This window comes from Hyperolius riggenbachi, chromosome 10, assembly GCF_040937935.1.
Source record: "Hyperolius riggenbachi isolate aHypRig1 chromosome 10, aHypRig1.pri, whole genome shotgun sequence".
NCBI lineage: Eukaryota > Metazoa > Chordata > Amphibia > Anura > Hyperoliidae > Hyperolius > Hyperolius riggenbachi.
In genome coordinates, this window is record NC_090655.1 from 256,986,901 (window position 1) to 257,010,441 (window position 23,541).

At 47.2% G+C, this 23,541-nt stretch overlaps 1 protein-coding gene across 1 annotated transcript; it reads left to right on the plus strand.

Annotated features, from left to right (window-relative positions):
* The first annotated feature begins 1,548 nt into the window (after window positions 1-1,548).
* On the plus strand, window positions 1,549-20,993 carry LOC137535838 (gastrula zinc finger protein XlCGF57.1-like). Its single transcript, XM_068257725.1, has 7 exons — window positions 1,549-1,605; window positions 13,220-13,339; window positions 13,467-13,601; window positions 13,689-13,812; window positions 20,006-20,468; window positions 20,517-20,613; window positions 20,685-20,993. The coding sequence occupies exons 2-7, from the start codon at window positions 13,244-13,246 to the stop codon at window positions 20,991-20,993; spliced, it is 1,224 nt and encodes a 407-aa protein (XP_068113826.1). The 5' UTR covers window positions 1,549-1,605; window positions 13,220-13,243.
* The last annotated feature ends 2,548 nt before the right edge of the window (window positions 20,994-23,541 follow it).

A 23,541-nucleotide genomic window follows, 5' to 3' on the forward strand; every position in this document is an offset into this window, starting at 1 on the left:
CTCCTTCGCCCCAGAGGTCTCCGATGTCTAAGAGCTTCATGTCACTTCCTGTTTACACAGGAAGTGACATGAAGCACTTACTTGATCGGAGACCTCCGGGGCGAAGGAGGTATGTGACCTGCCTGCCGCCGCTGCTGCTGCCCGCTGTCACTAAAGATTGCAGGAGGAGAGCACTGAGAGGAGAGCCCAACGTGAAGGAGGAGGGGGAATGTCCCCCCTCCCCACCGATCTGTGGCCACGCTCTCCTCTTATGCTGCGACCCCTTCTGCCCCCCAAAACGGCCCCGAGCAGGCCCTGGGGGAGGTGAGGGCCCGGATTTTTTTTTTTTTGCATGGGGGACCGGGGATTTCTAGTTACGCCCCTGCCAGTTTCCTGGCTGTCCTGCTGATCCTCTGCCTCTAATACTTTTAGCCACAGACCCTGATCAAGCATGCAGCAGATCAGGGGCCTGATTCACAAAGCGGTGCAAACTTTTTCGCGGCAAATTGCGCACGCAAAAGTCTGCGATCGCGCGAATCGTGGCAAATTGCGCGCGAAAAAGTCCGCGAAAAAGTTTGCACCGCTTTGTGAATCAGTGTTTCTGACATTATCGTCAGATCTGGCAATTTGAGCTGCATGCTTCTTTCTGGTGTAACTCAGACACTTTTGCAGCCAAATAGGTCAGCAGGTCTGCCAAGCAACTGGTGTTGTTTGAAAGGAAAAAAAATATGGCGGCCTCCATATCCCTCTCACCTCGGGTTCACTTTAAAGTATACCAGAGCTGAATGAAGTAGGAAAAACTGGGGTGAGCAGGCATGTACTGGCAGCTTCCTGATGCCCACCGCTCCCCCTGTTCTCCTCTGTCCTCCTCCTTTCCTACCTAAATGCCCCCGGCAGCCTCTTCCAGGTTGCCTGGGTCAGGCATTAGTGTGCAGGCACTGGCCCGGCTGTGCACGTCCTACATTGCGTGCCTGTGGCCCGGTGTGCTCTGCACATGTGCATGAGGAAGTCGTGATGTCATGAGCATGCATGCACAGGCGCAGTAGAGGAGGTCGGTCTCTACACCAGCGGGGACCCCGGGCTGGCGGCTGAAAGCGGAGGTGCTGCGAGGGACATGTCTGTAAGGGGCTGGAGGAAGCCCCGGGTAAGTATATCAGCAGCATGATTTGGCTGAGAATCCCTTTAAATGGACATCTCAGTCCCGACAATTTCTCCAGTAATTCTGCGTCTTGCTACCAGTCTGGTGCAAGAAACTGACACTTCCTATAACTATGGAGCCACATCCATACGGCAGCTCCACACCACCAGCAACTGTCTGGGGGCCAATAATACTTATATAATACTGGAGTGGGATGTATCTGTAGATGAGGGTGTTGTGAAATAATAATAATAATAATATAATTCTACTACTGGTACTACTACTATTATTGCTACCTCTAATAACAATATATGCTGAGTGCAGTAAGCCTATTTATCACTAGATGGCGATCTCACCTCCTCTGTATGGAATGTACAGACCAGAAGTAATAAGCCAATGAAAGGAAGTGATGCTACACAGACAGGAATTGTGTGACACAGCAGGAAGCGACGATACAGGAGGTTAAAGAGAACACATGGCTGGAAGAGGTAATTGTGTGATTGTTGTTATATATTGAGCAGAGCAGAGGTCGGGGTGGGCATACTTTGTTACAGAGGAGGTCATAGTACACCTGTCACTATCCTGATCATCCCCCTTGAAGTAATTGCCATACCAGAGACTTTTATATGACTGCTGTGACTTGTTTGCCAGTTTTCTAGTGCCCCCCCCCCCCCCTCCCACATGTGCCATAGATTATGGCTGGCAGGGGCGTTGCTAGGATCCTAAGAGATCCGGGGCACCAAATGGGCGTGGCCACACAGCGAACGGGCATGGTCATGTATGGGGTGGGTGTGGTCACTGGATGGGACCAAATTACATGAACCTAACAGCAGTGTAACCTACCAATAATGGGCCTGCCCCCCAAAATGTTGGATGGAGCCCCCTATCCCTTAGATTTTAGTTTAGTCTATTATCAGTATAGGCATAGAGTAAAGATGCACACATTCAAGTTTGACTGGTCAATCACTGACCAGCTTGACCACCACCGTGTAGTATGAGGGCAAACAGACTATGGGCAGAGCTGAGATCTCATAATACCTAGAAGTAGTAAAATTGGCTGCTCAAAATTGTATGTGTGTACCAGGCTTTACAGCTTATACTGTACATACTGGAGGTGGCAGGGATGGGCACACAATACAGCTGGTTTACAATCAGTACAGGCACATAGTAACAGCTTATACTGTACACACTGAGGGTAGCAGAGATCAGCACACACTGCAGCTAGTTTACTATCAGTACAGGCACATAGTAACAGCTTATACTGTACACACTGAGGGTAGCAGAGATCACCACACACTGCAGCTAGTTTACTATCAGTACAGGCACATAGTAACAGCTTATACTGTACATACTGGGGGTAGCAGAGATCAGAACACACTGCAGCTAGTTCACTATCAGTGCAGGCACCGAGTAACAACTTATAATGTACATACTGGAGGTAGCAGAGATCAGCACACACTGCAGCTAGTTTACTGTCAGTATACTGTATATACTGGAGGCAGCAGAGATCAGCACACACTGCGGCTAGTTTACTGTCATTACAGGCACAGAGTAACAGCTTATAATGTACATACTGGAGGTAGCAGAGATCAGCACACGCTGCGGCTAGTTTACTGTCAGGACAGGCACTGAGTAACAGCTTATAATGTACATACTGGAGGTAGCAGAGATCAACACGCTGCAGCTAATTTACTATCAGTGCAGGCACAGAGTAACAGCTTATTGCTTATTGAGTGCTACTGACTAAATAGAGTGCACCTGTGTGTAATCTAATGTCAGTACAAATACAGCTGCTCTGTGGCGGCCTCAGAGGTTGTCTAAGAGAATATTGGGAGCAACAACACCATGAAGTCCAAAGAAGACACCAGACAGGTCAGGGATAAAGTTATTGAGAGATTTAAAGCAGGCTTAGGCTACAACAAGATTTCCAAAGCCTTGAACATCCCACGGAGCACTGTTCAAACAATCATTCAGAAATGGAAGGAGTATGGCACAACTGTAAACCTACCAAGACAAGGCCGTCCACTTAAACTCATAGGCCGAACAAGGAGAGTGCTGATCAGAAATGCAGTCAAGAGGCCCATGGTGACTCTGTAAAACAAAAGAAAAAACAGGGCACCGAGAGCCCAATAGTGCAATATAGTTTTAACAGAGAAAATCTGTCTAGATAGTTCGTGCAGAATTATACTCACAAAAAAGGGTCACCAGCAGGCAACCACTTGAAAGGCAGGTGGGGAGAATTGGTACCCGACCCCACTCGGGTATAAAAGTCGCTCTCTGTAGACAGGAGAAAAAAGGGGGCGTACCCCTCCACCAAGGGTGGATAAGTAATATGTATCAAACGCAGATAGAACAGAGGCGCCAAAAAGAGTAAAAACACTATTATTTAAAAACAGTAAAAAGAGGGAAGGTAAGGTGGACTTACCTCCCTCTAGCAGTGAATGCATTTAGGAGTTACACTGTTTAATAAATGCATTCTACTCTACCTCAGAGTTTTGTTGTCCACTGCTAGAGGGAGGTAAGTCCACCTTACCTTCCCTCTTTTTACTGTTTTTAAATAATAGTGTTTTTACTCTTTTTGGCGCCTCTGTTCTATCTGCGTTTGATACATGGTGACTCTGGACGAACTTGTAACGATCGGGGTAACACAGAGAGGTCTGATTACCGGTGATCTGCAGTATCACCGAGAATGCAGATATATACCAGATTATTGATGATCTGCAGTATCACCGATAATCAGATATATCGCTAACCTCTGGACACCTGAGTAGAGAGAGTGTTTGGTGCAACAGTAATACTTTGAGGACTGATCGAGATGCAGATGCGCAGCAGTAAAGCGTACTGCACAAATGCACTTTCCTTCCGTTAGCCTAGACTCTCCCGAGGGAGGCGTCAGGCTGAGCGTAGGAAGGACAGGACGTGAGTGACACCAAAGAGGGAGTGTCACTAACAGGTTTGGGAACTGCCTCTATCTGAGCAGACAGTTCTCGAGGTCGGGCAATCCAGGTTGTTAACACACAGACAAATCAGGTACTAAATCAGGAGACAGATACAGAGTAAATAGACAAGCAGGGTTCGGCAACAGGGTATCAGAATAACGAGGTACAGAATCAGGAGGCAGATGCAGAGTCTAAGGACGAGCCGGGGTTCGGCAACAGAGTATCAGAATAGCAAGGTACAGAATCAGAGTTCAGAAGAATAGTCAGGCAAGCAGAAAGTCATAACAGATAATCACAATTCGTAGTCTAAGGTGTGAGATCCTTAGCCATCAACACCTAGGAAACTGACTAAATAAATACTGATAGGGCCTGATTCACAAAGCGGTGCAAAGTGTTTGCACGCGAGTGAAAACCCCTTTATCACGCCTAAACTCAGTTTAGGCATGATAAGAAGAAACTCGCCCGAATTTTCCGCGCGCAAAGTTTTGCGCGCGCGCAGCACCCGGCGCTTCGCGCGAAGCTCCCATTAAGCCCTATGGGACTTTGCGCGCGCACGTACGCGCGGTAGCTTCGCGCGAGTTAGAGCACAAAGCGGTGATAACTTTGCTAGTGCAAAGGTTATCACGCCTAAAGTCTTTTAGGCGTGATAACTGAGTTATCACCGCTTTGTGAATCAGGCCCATAATGTCACAGAACTGACAAGGTCTGAGTGCTACCACATAGTGATCGCAACGCCAGACACCAGAGGAATGACCAGCCACCAGTATATATACTTTGCGCTCTCCAGCGCCTCCCCTAAGTGCTGGTCCAATAAGAAGTGATGAAAGTGTCAGCTGACCGGCCAGGTCAGCTGACTCTTTTCTGGCTGCCATATAAGCTCTGCCTCTCAGCGCGCGCGTCACTCTAAACCTGTGTGGACTATGAGTCCCAGCCATGCCAGACATGTTTTGCAATGTATGCTCTGAACTGGACGCGGGACCTGCCGCACTGCAAGCGGCGGCGCCACACTGTTAGCAGCATTATCATGCGCGCAATCTGCCGCGTCCAACGCGGACTCCACCGCTCTGCCCACGCACCATGCGGCAGTTTCTCCGCGTTGCGCCGCCATGTTGGACACGGAAACAGCCGCCTCACTCTGAGAACTTGCGACGGCTTTTCCGCGTTTCCTCACAGAACTGCAGAGATCTACAGCTCAGGTGGGGGAATCTGTCCTTAGAACAACTATTAGTCGTGCACTGCACAAAATTGGCCTTTATGGAAGAGTGGCAAGAAGAAAGCCATTGTTAACAGAAAAGCATAAGAAGTTCAGTTTGCAGTTTGCCACAAGCCATGTGGGGGACACAGCAAACATGTGGAAGAAGGTGATCTGGTCAGATGAGACCAAAACTGAACTTTTTGGCCAAAATGCAAAACACTATGTGTGGCGGAAAACTAACACTGCACATCACTCTGAACACACCATCCCCACTGTCAAATATGGTGGTGGCAGTATTATGCTCTGGGGGTGCTTCTCTTCAGTAGGGACAGGGAAGCTGGTCAGAGTTGATGGGAAGATGGATGGAGCCAAATACAGGGCAATCTTGGAAGAAAACCTCTTGGAGTCTGCAAAAGACTTGAGACTGGGGCGGAGGTTCACCTTCCAGCAGGACAACAACCCTAAACATAAAGCCAGGGCAACAATGGAATGGTTTAAAACAAAACATATCTGTGTTAGAATGGCCCAGTCAAAGTCCAGATCTAAATCCAATCGAAAATCTGTGGCAAGATCTGAAAACTGCTGTTCACAAACGCTGTCCATCTAATCTGACTGAGCTGGAGCTGTTTTGCAAAGAAGAATGGGCAAGGATTTCAGTCTCTAGATGTGCAAAGCTGGTAGAGACATACCCTAAAAGACTGGCAGCTGGAATTGCAGCAAAAGGTGGTTCTACAAAGTATTGACTCGGGGGGCTGAATAATTATGCACATACCACTTTGCAGTTATTTATTTGTAAAAAATGTTTGGAATCATGCATGATTTTTGTTCCACTTCTCACGTGTATGCCACTTTGTATTGGTCTTTCACGTGGAATTCCAATAAAATTGATTCATGTTTGTGGCAGTAATGTGACAAAATGTGGAAAACTTCAAGGGGGCTGAATACTTTTGCAAGTCACTGTATACACACAATTAGGCACAGACACACACACAAAATGGGGCGTAGATAATGGGGGCACTGACAGACAGAGACACACACAACGTGACGCAAACACACAATCACAATGGGGAACTGAGGATGGGCATGGACACACACAGAAAACAAGATAGGTAGAGTATATTACAGACCCTCACACCCACCAAGCCAGACAGAGTATTTTACACACACACACACACACACACACACACACACACACACACACACACACACACACACACACGCCAACAGAGTACTAGACACACACACCAACAGAGTACTAGACACACACACCAACAGAGTACTGCACACACCAACAGAGTACTACACACGTTATTCAAAAGATGCAGAGATAGCGTGGCACTTCCCCTTTAAGAGGTGTAACACCCCCAGCTTTTGTGCTAGAAAATGTGTATAGGTAGCTAACTTTGTTATTGACAGGCTGTGCTCATTCCAATTGCTTGCATAGGACGTGTGCTCCGCTGTAATACTTTGAAGAAAGAGGCATACATTTTGTGCATATAGAAACAGATAGCGTGCATCTTCCATCCAATCGCATTTGTTTATTGCAAGTGAACATCACCAGTAATAGTTCCTTGAATGACACAATCCATATATAACATGTGCAACATGCAGATATATAGGGCAGTATACCTTGTTTGTAGTTCCGTGCGTCAACCTGTCAGCATAGGAGGTGGGAGTGCGGGGCAGATGTGGGCCTAGCGACGGCCATTTCGCGTCCTGCTGGACGCTTGGTCACGCTGCACTCCACTGAAAAAGAAAAAAATTTCAGTGGAGCGCAGCGTGACCAAGCGTCCAGCAGGAGTCTCTGGCTGCCACACACGGGGTTAACTAGCTGCCGCGGCTGCATCCTGCCTGTGTCCCGAGTCCGACCTCCAGGCTGGCTGTGACAGTTCTTCTCCCCCTTCCTTTGCAGCTCTGCAGCAGAGGCTTTCTCAATCGCTCCTCAAGCCTCTCAGTCCCGCTGCAGAGTCTGGTGCCGTGCGAGGGTCAGCGGGGTCGGCGGGCAATTCAAAGCCGGCATCTGTGTCCTCTACACGTGCAGGGGGCGGAGCTACTCACTCTCTCTCCAGCCCCCTGCCTTTTCACTCAATCTCACGCCCCCTGTCTGGTGCTCCTGATTGGGCAGGGGGGGTGCGGATGGACCGGGGCAGAGCCGCTGATGATACCAAGCGGCGAGCGCCGCTCACAACATGGCGGCCACCGTATCGAGTAAACGGCGGCCGCGCAAACCAAAATACTTAGGGCACTCCCGTTGGGCACCCCAGATCCCTTATTAGGGGCACCCCAAAGCCATATCTGGGGCACAGTCCACTGATATATGACGTTAGCGATGCCGCTGATGGCTGGCATCTCGTCTTTCTAGTAATAATTCAGTCACATCACAGAGACAAGACAACATGTCCATCCAGTATAGCCATGTCCCCCCTGTACTCTCCAGCATTGCCATTTTCCTCCAGTATGTAATGTCCCCCAACCCCAGTAATGCCAATACGTTCCCTGTATAGCCAAGTCCTTCCTGTGTCCCCCAGCATTGCCATTATCCTCCAGTATGTAATGTTCCCCCACCCCAGTAATGCCATTTCTTTCCCAGGATAAACATGGGTTCTAGTCTAGTTTAGGGGACCAAGCAGGAAACCTAACCACCTAGGGTTCAGAAAGGTTGTAGTAAACTATGCCCACTTTATTCAGCCAGTGACAACACTTTGTGCTGTGAAGCATGCTGTGATTGGAGAACAATTCCCTAGACTAGCGCCTAACAAAATATTTTCCTTGTACCACCAGCATTTCCATTATCCTCCATTACGTAATGCACCCACACCCCAATGATGCCATTTCTCTGCATAGCCATGTCCTCCCCATGTCCCTCAGTATTGCCATTATCCTCCAGTATATAGTGTCCCACCCCAATAATGCCTTTTCTTTCCGAATAAAGCCATGTCCTCCCTGTGTCTAGTTATCGATGAATTTCCCAAAAATCGTTTCACGAACGGTCCACAAACAATTCCATGTATGTTCACGGACCGGTGAACCACCTTCGACTTTAACCACCCTGGCGTTCTATTAAGATCGCCAGGGTGGATGACGTCATCGACGTCGTGACGTCATCTGGAGTTCCGATCCACCCCGCAGCACTGCCTGGCACTGATTGGCCAGGCTGCACTCGGGGTCTGGCGGGGGGGGGCCTCTATCGCGGCGCGTAGCAGCTCATCGGCGGCAGGCAGCGGCGATCAGAGTAGACACGCAGCAAGCAAAGTGCTTGCTGCACGTTTGAAAAAAAGAATGAAGAAAATCGGGCCAGCGGGGCCTGAGCGGCGCCCTCTGGCGGTAATGGACGAGCTGAGCTCGTCTATACCACTAAGGAGTTTAATAGGCATGTGAACGCAAACACCTATAGGGACTATTTCTGTCCAGAAAACTTATTTTAAAGTTGTTAAAGCAAGTCGGAAGCAAGTTTAAAAATAAAAAACAGATACTCACCTATGGAGAGGAAAGGCTCTGGGTCCTATACAGCCTTCCAGTCCTCCTTCCGGTCTCCTCGTTCCCCCGCTAGACCCTCCATTCTCCAGCTGCAGGAGACTTTGGAAGCACTCGGGCTCAGAGAGTGTGTAAGAGAGGGTGCTCGCGCGTGCGCAGTATGAAGCGGCCCGTCTTCAGAAGCCGGACTGCTTCTAAAGACTGCTGAGGTGCACCCAACTCGAATCGTTGATTGCTAAGGGGGAGACTGCTTGGGATCGCAGAGACCAGGAGGAGAACAGGAAGGCTCTATAGGACCCCAGAACCTTCCCTCTCCTTAGGTGAGTATCTGTTTTTGTTTTTTTTTAAATTCACTTCAGACTCCCTTTAAAGGGTCCTAACACATGGACAAGTGGCATGCCAGAGGGGGATCCATGACAAAAATTATCACAAAAAATATGTATTTTAAACAGTCGTGTTTTAATCTGTAAAGGGCAGGAATTGCATAACATTTCTAAATGTGTGGAATAAATTGTTTTTATAGTTGACACCTCCAGGGCATAAATGTTAGTCCTCCCGGCGGCTATATTTGTGTTGTGCACGTTCGCGGAGTGCATGCGATCGCAGTTTTCCAGCCCTTGGCATATGCATGTTTGAAAAATTATGTTTTGCTGCAGCCGCTGTAGCAGGGGCCTTAAAAATTTGGCATGTACGTGTGTAAAAAATTATATTTTGTTGCAGCCGCTGTAGCAGAGGCCTTGTTGCAGCCACTGTAGTAGTCAGAGGCCAGACAAATTTAAAAATATACAAGTTTTAAAAATGATGTTTTGTTGCAGCGACCGTAGCAGAGGCTTGAAAAATTCAGGATTCACCTGTATAAAATTTGGCTCAAAAACTGTACTGCAGTTTGTACAAGGTGGTGCGCAGAAGGATAGCTGTGTGGGAAGTCATGCTGAATTACAAGTCTTCCGGCATGCAGAGGAACCCCCCCCCCCCCCCCCCCCCCGAGATCCATGCCTCATTCATTTGAATAAAGGTCAGGTAATCCACACTTTTGTAACCTAGGTGACTTCTCTTGTCAGTGATAATCCCTCCTTCTGCTTGAAGGTCCTTTCTGACAGGACACTTGAGATGTGGCAAGCCAAAAGTTTGATGGCAAATTGTGACAATGCCAGGCAAATGGTATTGTTTAAAAGGAAATAAATATAGCAGCCTCCATATTCTTTTCACTTCAGTTGTCCTTTAAGGATCTGAGCATGCTTTTGCATTGCTGAGTGGATTGCAGTTACATGTATCAGTGTGTGATATTTAAGCTCAGCAGCCACTAAGGGCACACTCAGTAGCATCAGGGAGTCTTGACCAAGGACTCCTTATTAAATAGTTGCTGGCTCACACAGAATTCAAACCCTGCCCCCGTATCAGAGATGATGACCTTATACAGTACACTATAGCACACTATCCAGGTACTGCTTCTAATGCAGATCTCATTCTAAGGGTGCCCACTGCTCATACATCTCTCAATTTTGTGGGCCAATTAAATTTTTAAACCAATAATTTTATCTGATCAAGAAGAATTGATACCACAACCAGATGCTATAGGTTGGAAGAATCAATTGAGAATGCTGGAAAATCCTAGTCGCAAGGGATTGATCGTGTGCACGACGATAACTGCTTCCAATATCGCCTCAGCTGGTGTGTTACCCCCTCCTTCTCCCACCCCTGTGCAGTGCTGAAGGCTCACTAGTCATGCCGGTGCGAATTCTTCGTACTGCGCAGTGAGCTCCCGATGACGCGCGCGGGAGCGAGGCCGCACAGCCGCAGTGCTATTCATCTAGTTAGATGAATAATCGGCAGGTGACCCACGGCGAGAAACGTAGAGGGCTTCAGTGACAGCGTGGGACTTGATAGCTGCAGGGAGCCGGTAGAAGCCCCAAGTGACACTTTGTTTGTTAAAAAGGCCACAGAACCCTTTTAAGCGTTAGAGTTAGGGGTGAGTTTAGGGGGAGGTTCAACTTCAATTGTGTGTCTGACAACTTTTATTTTCATGTACCATTGTAAATCACTGCGTGGGTGTAAACGGCGTACATTTGTTTTCACCGCCCGGTCTTTTTGGTGCAGGGTGAGCTTAATGACCGCTCACCCTGCTGCTGCTGAAATTCTGGGTGGCGTAAATTACTTTTCCCCCTCTGACTCATAGCAACTCAGAGGGAGAAATAATGGTATGGAAATCCTGGATACTCGAATTACCCAAACCCGGGGTGCTGACTGTTGGATAACTGCTACCACCATGCTAAAATCAGGTGCTATGTGGCGCACGGTGTGTGCCGAGAAGCTCTGCCTCGGTAAACAGAGAAGCTGGTGTAACTTTGTAGAGGTGTGGACTGTGGGGATGGGGTGAGTGACATCATAAGCTACCATCCTTCAACTCTACAGCCTTGAAATGAGTTTAAAGGATGCCCGAGGTGACATGATGAGATAGACATGGGTATGTACAGTGCCAATCACACAAATAACTAGGCTGTGCTCCTTTTTTTCTTTCTCTGCCTGAAAGAGTTATACTCCAGGTATGTAAGTAACTGACTCAGTCCTGACTCAGACAGGAAGTGACTACAGTGTGACCCTCACTGATAAGAAATTCCAACTATACAACACTTTCCTAACAGAAAATGGCTTCTGAGAGCAAGAAAGAGATAAAAAGGGTTAAATAGTTCATAGATTCTAGCTCTGGCATACTTCAATGAATGTGTCATTGAGCAAAAACAATAAAACAGTTCAAACTTAAAAAGTACATTTAAACATAAAACTGTGGAATATCCTAAAGGGAACCTAACTAGAGAAGGATATGTATTTTTCCTTTTAAAATAATACCAGTTGCCTGACTCTCCTGCTGATCCTGTGTCTCCAATACATTTAGCCACAGCCCCTCAACAAGCATGCAGATCAGGTGCTCTGACTGAAGTCAGGCCCAGTGCACACCAAAACCGCTAGCAGATCCACAAAACGCTAGCAGTTTTTGTAGCTGATTACAGAGCTAGGTATGTTTAGAGACGTTTTCTAAACATACCTAGCGGTTTTGGGTGCGTTTTTGGGTAGCAGATTACACATATTGTTACAGTAAAAGCTGTTACTGAACAGCTTCTGTAACAAAAACGCCTGGAAAACCGCTCTGATGTAGCGTTTTTCAGAGCGGTTTGCGTTTTTCCTATACTTAACATTGAGGACGAAACGCTTCAGAAAACCGCAAACGTGCAGCAGGAGGCACGTTTGCGGCTTGGCAAAAACCTCAAACCGCCGGTGTGCACCATCCCATTGAAATACATTAGCCAAGCGTTTTACAGGCGGATGCGGCTGGCGGATCGCTCCAAAAACCGCTCGGTGTGCACTAGACCTCAGACTGGATTAGCTGCATGCTTGTTTCAGGTGTGATTCAGCAACTGCTGCAGCTAAAGAGATCAGCAGGACTGCCAGGCAGCTAGTATTGTTTAAAAGGAAACATTCATATCCCTCTCAGTTAAGGTTCCATTTAAAAAATCATTTTTAGGAGAAGGAAGATAGATACAATTGTTTATTTCATTCGTTCAATTTCGCCTCGGGTGTCCTTTAAAAAGGTATTCTAGATTAGTGTGTAAAGTTAAGTAGCATTTTTTTAAAGGGTACCAGAGCCGAATTAACCTAGAGAAATAGGGCAGTGTTCTCCCCAGGCTCTTTTAGCCGGGTGCTCCACCCGGCTAGATTTGGTGACCACCCGGCTGTCATCGGCTCACCTCCTCCTATGCTGTAAGCAGAGTTGCCCTGCATTTTCATCTCAACCCACCCGGCTACTTTTACATGCCACCCGGCTACTATTTCATGCCACCCGGCTGGAAAAAGATTCTGGGGAGAACACTGTAGGGGGAGCAGGCATATACTGTCACCTCTCCTGATGCCAACCATTCCCCCAGCATTCTAACTAAATGACCCTCTGGCAGCCTCTTCCAGGTCGCCGGAGTCGGGCAGTACTGTGCAGGCGCTGGCCAGGCAGTGCGCATCCTACAGCACACACCCATAGCCAGGAGCGCTATACGTATGACGTCATACACATATGCAGTGCGCTCCCTGCCATAGGCACGCACTGTAGGATGCGCGCAGCGTGGCTAGCACCTGCTGACAGTACTGACCGACTTTGGCGACCAGGAAGAGGCTGCCGGAGGGTCATTTAGTTATAATGCAGGGGCAGAGAGGAGAACTGGGGAAGCAATGGGCATCAGGACAGGTAACAGTAAATGCCTGCTCCATCTATTTCTCTAGGTTAATTCAGGCTCTGGTATCCTTTAAGATTCTATGTGTTTATTAGTGTCTGCTATAAATAAAGTTTATTTTGGAAAGGCCACTAAATGCACACACAGCCGGTCACCCATGAGCAATGGAGAGTGTTTGCCAGAGAAAAGCTACTCGCGGAGGGGGGATCCTGTATTAGTAGTCTCACCACTGACAACTGTAGAACCAAGATTATCCTTTCTTGTTATCTATCCAAAGGCATCAGCATCCTGTACTGATCAAATGACCACATCACTGAGGATGGATGAGGACCAGAGTCACATGACTGAGAGGATATTCAACCTGACCCTGGAGATCATCTCTGTGCTGACTGGAGAGGTGAGTAGGATTCTGGAAGGTCACATGACATAACTCATATCACTATTAATGAAGCACACTCATGACTGGAAAAGTAAAGAGGATTCTGGGATGGTCATGTGACATTTTTGATCGTTTTTCAATGCAGAGTTTTCCCCCAGTGAAGTCTGGTGATCAAGTGATCATCACAGTGCCCCCACCTCACTCCCTGATATCCGAGAGACACAAAAATGAGAAGATGTTTGAACTTACCAGAAAGATGATGGAGCTGCTGACCCGAGAGGTGAGCGGTGCTGTGAATTATGGGACATTATTATCCAGTAACACAAGGGGTGTGTCTGGGTGGTAATTGTATCATTGTGTGTGTCAGGTTCCTATAAGGTGTCAGGATGTCACCATCTATTTCTCCATGGAGGAGTGGCAGTATATAGAAGAACACAAGGACCTCTACAAGGACACAATGGTGGAGAATCAGCCACCCCTCACATCACCGGGTAAGAGGAGACTCTCATATCTTGTAAAGGAAGGAGCAGTATGGAGGGTCCACCTAGATTTTAGATTTTTGTCCTCTAAAAGTATAATCCTCGATTAGTAGTATCTGTACAATACACACAAAACATGTTGTGATCAGAATATAGATTAAAATAATCCTAAGAAATACTAGAACAGCTACTGACTAAATATTTTTTCTCGTATAGACAATAGAAAATCTGATGTAAAAATAATCTCAGCCCTGAAACTCAATACTTAGCCCAATCCAGCTGCCATATGCTCCCAGCAGTCCATCTAAATGTAGACAACATATCCTCCTCCTATTCTGATCTCTCCTCCTCACGTGCCGATGTCTTCCTCCTCCTGTTCTGATCTCTCCTCCTCACATGCCGATCTCTTCTCCTCATATGCCGATCTCTTCTCCTCATATGCCGATCTCTTCTCCTCATATGCCGATCTCTTCTCCTCATATGCCGATCTCTTCTCCTCATATGCCGATCTCTTCTCCTCATATGCCGATCTCTTCTCCTCATATGCCGATCTCTTCTCCTCATATGCCGATCTCTTCTCCTCATATGCCGATCTCTTCTCCTCATATGCCGATCTCTCCTCCTCCTATGCCAATGTCTTCCTCCTCCTATTCTGATCTCTTCTCATCATATGCCGATCTCTTCTCCTCACATGCCGATCTATCCTCCTCATATGCTGATCTCTCCTCCTCCTATGCCGAACTCTCCTTCTATGCCTATCTCTCCTCCTCCTATGCCGATCCTTTAGATTGTAAGCCTCTGGCAGGGCCCTCCTCTCTAGTGTTTCCAGCTTGATTATGCAATCTTACTGTCAATCGCCCCTCTTGTGGACTAGAACAGTCTCTATTTTGACCTATGACACTGTACTGTTATCAAATCATTTGCATGATCTTGTTTTTGTTGTGAGTTTCCTGTATGTCCTACCTTGTATGTTAACCCATTTATCTATTGTGCAGCGTAATATGTTGGCGCTTTATAAATACAATAATAATAATTTCTCCTCCTCATATGCTGATCTCTCCTCCTCCTATGCCAAACTCTTCTCCTCATATGCTGATCTCTCCTCCTCGCATGCTGATCTCTCCTCCTCCTATGCTGACCTCTCCTCCTCCTATGCTGACCTCTCCTCCTCCTATGCTGACCTCTCCTCCTCCTATGCTGACCTCTCCTCCTCCTATGCTGACCTCTCCTCCTCCTATGCTAACCTCTCTTCCTCCTATGCTGACCTCTCCTCCTCCTATGCTGATCTCTCCTCCTCCTATGCTGATCTCTCCTCCTTGCATGCTGATCTCTCCTCCTCCTATGCCCAACTCTCCTCCTCCTATGCCGATCTCTCCTCCTCCTATGCCAATCTCTCCTCCTCCTATGCTGATCTCTCCTCCTCCTATGCTGATCTCTCCTCCTTGCATGCTGATCTCTCCTCCTCCTATGCCCAACTCTCCTCCTCCTATGCCGATCTCTCCTCCTCCTATGCCGATCTCTCCTCCTCCTATGCCGATCTCTCCTCCTCCTATGCCGATCTCTCCTCCTCCTATGCGGAGCTCTCCTCCTCCTATGCCAATCTCTCCTCCTCCTATGCCGATCTCTCCTCCTCCTATGCCGATCTCTCCTCCTCCTATGCCGATCTCTCCTCCTCCTATGCGGAGCTCTCCTCCTCCTATGCCAATCTCTCCTCCTCCTATGCCGATCTCTCCTCACATGCGGATCTCTCCTCCTCCTATACCCAACTCTCCTCCTCCTATGCCCAACTCTCCTCCTCCTATGCTGACCTCTCCTCCTCCTATGCTGATCTCTCCTCCTCCTATGCCCAACTCTCCTCCTCCTATGCCCAACTCTTCTCCTCCTATGCCGATCTCTCCTCCTCCTATGCCGATCTCTCCTCCTCCTATGCCGATCTCTCCTCCTCCTATGCCGACCTCTCCTCCTCCTATGCCGACCTCTCCTCCTCCTATGCTGACCTTTCCTCCTCCTATGCTGACCTCTCCTCTTCCTATGCTGATCTCTCCTCCTCCTATGCCGATCTCTCCTCCTCCTATGCCAATCTCTCCTCCTCCTATGCGGAGCTCTCCTCCTCCTATGCCAATCTCTCCTCCTCCTATGCCGATCTCTCCTCCTCCTATGCCGATCTCTCCTCCTCCTATGCCGATCTCTCCTCCTCCTATGCCGATCTCTCCTCCTCCTATGCGGAGCTCTCCTCCTCCTATGCCAATCTCTCCTCCTCCTATGCCGATCTCTCCTCACATGCGGATCTCTCCTCCTCCTATGCCCAACTCTCCTCCTCCTATGCCCAACTCTCCTCCTCCTATGCTGATCTCTCCTCCTCCTATGCCCAACTCTCCTCCTCCTATGCCAAACTCTCCTCCTCCTATGCCCAACTCTTCTCTTCCTATGCCGATCTCTCCTCCTCCTATGCCGATCTCTCCTCCTCCTATGCCGACCTCTCCTCCTCCTATGCAGACCTCTCCTCCTCCTATGCTGACCTTTCCTCCTCCTATGCTGACCTCTCCTCTTCCTATGCTGATCTCTCCTCCTCCTATGCTGATCTCTCCTCCTCCTATGCCCAACTCTCCTCCTCCTATGCCGATCTCTCCTCCTCCTATGCCGATCTCTCCTCCTCCTATGCCAATCTCTCCTCCTCCTATGCCAATCTCTCCTCCTCCTATGCCGATCTCTCCTCCTCCTATGCCGATCTCTCCTCCTCCTATACCAATCTCTCCTCCTCCTATGCGGAGCTCTCCTCCTCCTCCTATGCCGATCTCTCCTCCTCCTATGCCGATCTCTCCTCCTCCTATGCCGATCTCTCCTCCTCCTATGCCGATCTCTCCACCTCCTATGCTGACCTCTCCTCCTCCTATGCTGACCTCTCCTCCTCCTATGCTGACCTTTCCTCCTCCTATGCTGACCTCTCCTCTTCCTATGCTGATCTCCTCCTCGCATGCTGATCTCTCCTCCTCCTATGCCCAACTCTCCTCCTCCTATGCTGACCTCTCCTCCTCCTATGCTGATCTCTCCTCCTCCTATGCTGACCTCTCCTCCTCCTATGCCCAACTCTCCTCCTCCTATGCCGATCTCTCCTCCTCCTATGCCGATCTCTCCTCCTCCTATGCCGATCTCTCCTCCTCCTATGCTGACCTCTCCTCTTCCTATGCTGACCTCTCCTCCTCCTATGCTGACCTCTCCTTCTCCTATGCTGACCTTTCCTCCTCCTATGCTGACCTCTCCTCTTCCTATGCTGATCTCTCCTCCTCGCATGCTGATCTCTCCTCCTCCTATGCCCAACTCTCCTCCTCCTATGCCCAACTCTCCTCCTCCTATGCCCAACTCTCCTCCTCCTATGCCGATCTCTCCTCCTCACATGCGGATCTCTCCTCCTCACATGCGGATCTCTCCTCCTCACATGCGGAGCTCTCCTCCTCCTATGCCGATCTCTCCCCCTCCTATGCCGATCTCTCCTCCTCCTATGCCGATCTCTCCTCCTCCTATGCCGATCTCTCTTCCTCCTATGCCGATCTATGGCCACCAAAACAGGAAGTAGGTTGATGTACAGTATGTCCACACATAGAAAATACATCCATACACAAGCAGGCTGTATACAGCCTTCCTTTTGAATCTCAAAAGATCATTTGTGTGTTTACCTTCTGTCCCCTGCAGCTCTCATGCACCGAATAGTGACAGGCTGATCGTTTCTTCCTGCAGACAGTTCTGCCCGTGTCTGTAATTCCTCAGTATGTGTCAGCCAGCTCCTTTCAAAGCCTAACAGAGGAGGATTTTTATCCAGCTCTCTTCTCTCACTGATATCAGAGAGCAGAGACACTACTGGCTTATGTAAATAACACACACACTGGAGTGTGCATAGAGGGGCCTGGAGGGGAGCGTGCATAGCAGATCACACTGAAGAGTTGGCAGCCTTCCAGACACAGGGCGACAAGTCCGACAGGGGAAAGATACATTGATTTATTTCAGAGACAGTGATAGTAGAAAGTGCTGCAGTAAGCCAGAGAACATTAGCATAGGTTTAGGAACTTGTAGGATGGTAGAAAACAGGATTAACTTTTTGTTACAGAGTCTCTTTTTAAAGTTTGTGTGCTGAGTGTGGGAAATGGGTTAATGGCTGCCTTATGTAGTGATAAATATCAAAGCCCCCGTACGTGCTAGAAACACCAAATTTGCAGGGTATGTTAAGGAGGACATTGGGAACAAGAGTAAAACCTTTTTTTTTTTAACTTTATAGTTTTGGAGAAAATCGAATTTAAAGTTATGATAGCAAAAAGTATACATTAGGCCTCTTGCACCCTGCAAGCGATTCCGATTCCGCTTTCTAATCGGTTTTTACATCCGATTCAGATTCCGATTTGCAGTGTGCAGGGAGCAAACTGCAAATCAGAATCGGATGTAAAAACCGATTAAAAAGCGGAATCGGAATCGCTTGCAGTGTGCAAGAGGCCTAAAAATGATAAGATAATGTATCAACCTAACAGTAGTCTAAATTTACATATATTTCTTTCAAAAGAAAGAGCAATTAATTTCCTGATTGGGTTTCCAGGGGGTCTGTGTACGGACTCCCTGAAAACCAAATGGAAGTGGCAACGCTTTGGACAGGGATCGCTATACAGCAGCAATATGGCTGTATAAGGATCCCTGGCAACTTTACATATTTTTGAAACTTTTTTTTTTTTGTTCAGAGTGTGAGAAATATTTTAAAAAAAATTAACGTGGGGTCCCCCCTCCCGAGCCTCTTTAACATCTTGTCCCCCATGCAGGCTGGGATAGCCAGAATGCTTAGCCCAGGGCGAGTGGGACTTTGCACCCTGAGCTATACCAGCCCGCATGGTTCGGCCTTTATAGTTTTTAAATAATGCATGCTACTGTAATTAAAACCCATTAAATGTATTTGCCCATTTGTCCCGGTTATAAAACCGTTTAAATTATGTCCCTATCACAATGTTTGGCGCCAATATTTTAATTGGAAATAAAGGTGCATTTTTTTCAGTTTTGCGTCCATCCCTAACTACAAGCCCATAGTTTATAAAGTAACAGTGTTATACCCTCTTGACATAAATATTTAAAAAGTTCAGTCCCTAAGGTAACTATTTATGTATTTTTTTTTAATTGTACATTTTTTTTTTTAAATTACAAAAAAAAATAAAATTGGGGAGTGTGGGAGGTAAGGAGTTAATTTTTTGTGTAAAACTAGTTTATTTGTATGTAAAAAATGCTTTAGGGTGTAGTTTTACTATTTGGCCACAAGATGGCAACAGTAACTTTTTGTTTTAATGCGACCTGCAGGAAGTACTAGGAGGCTGAGAAAGTTTTTTTTTTTTTTCACAATGATCGCGCTGCTTATTGGATAAGCAGCGGATCATTGCGAGCCTTAGATCAACGAACGGGAATGGATTTTCCCGTTCATTGATCTCCGTGCGAGCGGCCGGCGGCGTGTTTAGAGCGAGCGGTAGCGCGGGCAGTGGCGGGAGCGCCGAAAGTACGCATTTTTCCGTCCCTGAGGGTGAAAGGATGGAAAAAGGGACGGAGAAATGCGTACGCGTGGGGGTAAAGTGGTTAAAATAACTTTTCAGCATGTTACAATTGAAAAAGTATCCAAACGTTGTGGAAAAAGTATTATCAAATTAATTTTGAGCATTTGCTTGCTTGCTGGTGGCTTGAAAAGTGTTTTATGACAATTTGTGAAAATATCACCTAGGAGAAAACTTAGGAGAAAGAGTAAATTGCATATGGGCCCATGTGTTTTATAATGAGGAGTTTCTTCTGTGACGGCTACTCAACATTTGACTATTCTCATGACTGTTACACTGACTGACTGTTTTCTTTCACTGAGATAACTCTGACTTGTTTGCAAATATGTTTGATTGGATTAAATCTGCAAGCAAGGCAAATTTATTGTCGTGTGATTGGCTGCCTGTAATGAGCACAACCTTCTGCAGTTCTCTGTCAGGCTGATAACTAGTGATTGTCAGAGACATGCCAATAACTCTGAGATGGTGCAAATTGTATGCAAAGTTATGCAACTGCTGCATCTGGTCCATTTCTAAACTGCATAAACTTTGCATCAACTTGAGAACTCTCAGCAGCTCACTGACCATCCCTAATGATAATTTTTCCTCCTCTCAGAATTCTTGAACAGGAAGTGATGATGTTTCTCTATTTGCAGCGCGGAGTCCCGGCACCAGGAACTTCTCAGAGACTCGTCTTTCTGTATCCACAGACTGTACAACCGATGATGATGACATTGGACAAGGGTCTCCTGCAGATATCCTGGTTACCCCAAATATTTCCCCCAACCCCTCTCACCTGTCTAACCCTGAAGGGCCTCCTACCCAGCACAGCTCTCCCCCTGCTGGAGGGTCTTATTCCTGTTCTGTGTGTGGAAAATTTTTTGTTAAGAAAGCAGCGTTTGTTAGCCATCAGAGATCTCACACTGGTGAGAAGCCGTATTCATGTACTGAGTGTGGGAAATGTTTTGGATTGCAAACAGCGCTTGTCATACATAAAAAATCTCACACAGGTGAGAAGCCTTACTGGTGTGCTGAGTGTGGGAAATGTTTTGATCGTAAATCAAAGCTTGTCAGACATGGGAGATCTCATACTGGTGAGAAGCCCTATTCATGTGCTGAGTGTGGAAAATGTTTTGTTCAGAAATCAAGCCTTGTCACACATGAGAGATCTCACACTGGTGAGAAGCCCTATTCATGTACTGAGTGTGGGAAATGTTTTGGGCATAAATCTAATCTTGTCACACACACGAGAGATCTCACACTGGTGAGAAGCCCTATTCATGTACTGAGTGTGGAAAATGTTTTGGGCATAAATCTAATCTTGTCACACATGAGAAATCTCACACTGGTGAGAAGCCCTATTCATGTATTGTGTGTGGGAAATGTTTTGGAGAGAACGGAAACCTTGACAGACACAAGAGATGTCACACAGGCGAGAAGCCCTATTCATGTGCTGAGTGTGGGAAATGTTTTGGGCGTAAATCTCTTCTTGTCTCACATAAGAAATCTCACACCGGTGAGAAGCCCTATTCATGTATTGTGTGTGGAAAATGTTTTGGAGAAAAAAGAAACCTTGTCAGACACAAGAGATCTCACACAGGTGAGAAGCCCTATTCATATGCTGAGCGTGGGAAATGTTTTTGACAGAAATCACAGCTTATCTCACATGCGATATCTCACACCGGTGAGAATCCCAAATCATATGCTGAGTGTTGGGAATGCTTTGGATATACATCTGCACTTACCAGAAATGGGAGAACTCACACTAGTGAGAAGTTGCATCTATAAGCTGAGTGTGGGAAATGTTTTGGACAGAAGTCCTGTCTTGATATACACAAGAGACCTCACACTGGTGGGAAGCCCTATTCATGTGCTTAGTGTGGGAAATGTTTTGGGAGTAAATCACTGCCTGTCAGACAGTTGTGTTGAGTATAGGAAATGTTTTGGCTATAAGTGTTCTTTTCCAATGTTTCTTCTTTATCTTGTACATTGCATATGGAAGCATTTACTCAAAATCGCATGGACTCTTTTATGTTACTCAGTGCATTGGTTTGTAAAGCGTTAAAGTAAACTGAGGTGACATGATGAGATAAACATGGGTACATGTAGTACTAACTACAGCTCTCCTGAAACCACTCCTGATAATATGAGAGTCATGCAAAGGTAACTATATGCTTTAGTTGTAAGTTGAATGAACCAGATTTTATGTCACACTGACATGGCTGCTATGCACAATTTAGACTCAGGACTCTAAAGTTGGCCATACATCAGGCAACTTGGCGGCTGATCGACCATCCATTTCCGTTATTACAATCACATGAAAATTGGTGCTGCCAAGTGCCTGCTCAATCGACAATTTAACTCATTTTGGTCCGAAATTGCATGAATCGGTCGGACATGTTGCAAGAGGGCCCACTTGCTCAACCTGGTGCGTGGCGGTAACTGTGAGCGATATCGGGATGAGGGACGAACACAGCGAAACCCCCAACGCTGTCCCATCAATGGATAATGTGCACAGCTCTCCTATCGGTGTCCAGTGCACTAAACATTACCTGTCCGTCGCTGGCCCCGGGCGCCGTCCTCTGCCACAAACATGCGCCGGAGTAACGTGGCCATGTGTGTGATGTCACACCTGTGTGCCGGCAACGACTTGAGGCGCATGTTTGGGGCGAAGGATGCAGCCCGAGCCATCGATGGAAGGTAATGTATAGTGCACTGGGCACCGGTGTGAGGGGGGTTCACAATGCACATAAGGGGACAGCGTTGGGCCGTTGAGGGGGTGGATGTGGCGTCACAAGGCCGATTCTGGATCAATTTCAGCATGAAATCAATCGAGAATCAGCCTGCAATGTATGGGCAGCCAACAGATCTCTCTCTGATCAGATTCAGTTAGAGATTTGTCTCCTGGATGAATCTGCCCATCAAGGCTAGATGTATGGCTACCTTAAAAAGAATGTTAAAGGACCTCTGACGCGAAAATTTTAAATATATGTAAACATATACAATTAAGAAATACATTTCTTGCAGAGTAAAATGAGCCATAAATTACTCTTCTCCTGACCATTTTGCTAATTAACACTCTATTATGTACGTCCTTTAACCTCCTTGGCGGTTAATTTTTTCTGCAAAAATTGCAGAATTCCAATTTTTATTTTTTTTTTTTATTTTTTTTTTTTAATGTTTCATGTAAAGCTACCAGAGTGGTAGCTACATGAAACACCACTAGAGGGCGCATGTGGCCCTCTAGTCCGATCGTCGCCGACATCTATAGCAAACAGGGGAACGCGTATATAACGCGTTCCCCTGTTTGGCTTCTCCTGTCGCCATGGCGACGATCGGGATGACATCATGGACGTCAGCCGACGTCCTGACGTCAGGGACACACAAGATCTAGCCCATAGCGCTGCCCGGAACTCATTGATCCAGGCAGCGCAGGGCTCTGGCGGGGGGGGGGGGGGGGGCCTCTTCAGCCGCTGCGTGCGGCCGATCGCCGCAGAGCGGCGGCGATCAAGCTGTGCGCGCGGCTAGCAAAGTGCTGGCTGCGCGCACAGCAATTTACAAAATGAAAATCGCCCCACCAGGGGCTGAGATCTCCCCCTGCGCGGCATAGCCCGAGCTCAGCTCGGGCTTACCGCCAGGGAGGTTAACATCTTTTTGTCTAATTGTATTGACAAACTTTATACAGTATGCTTTGTCAACCACCCTCAGTCCTATCTTGACAAAAATGCCAGTACCTGTTTTTCATCTGTTTGATCTTAATAAAAACAGTGTTACCAAAAAAAAAAAAAAATTACTCTTCTCCTCTGTTGCTGTCACTTAAAGTAAGTTGTAGAAATCTGACAGAACTTGCAGGTTTTGGACTAGCCCATCTCCTCATGGGGGGTGGGTTCACAAGGATTTTTTTTTTAAATGCACTTAGTGAATGGCAGTTGCTCCGTCCAGCTGCCAAAAAAAAGGTGTACGGTGAGCAGGGAGGCTGGCCAGCATCTTTGTATGAATCTTTTTCAGGGAGTGTCTTTATAAAGAATAAAGGCCATGCCGAAAATGCCCTATGGAGAGAGGGACTAGCCCAAAACCTGTCGGTAATGTCAGATTTCTACTACTTACTGCAAATGCCAACAACATAGTAGAAAAAGTAGTTTATGGCTCATTTTACCCAGGAAGAAACGTACTTCTTATTTGTATGTTTTTT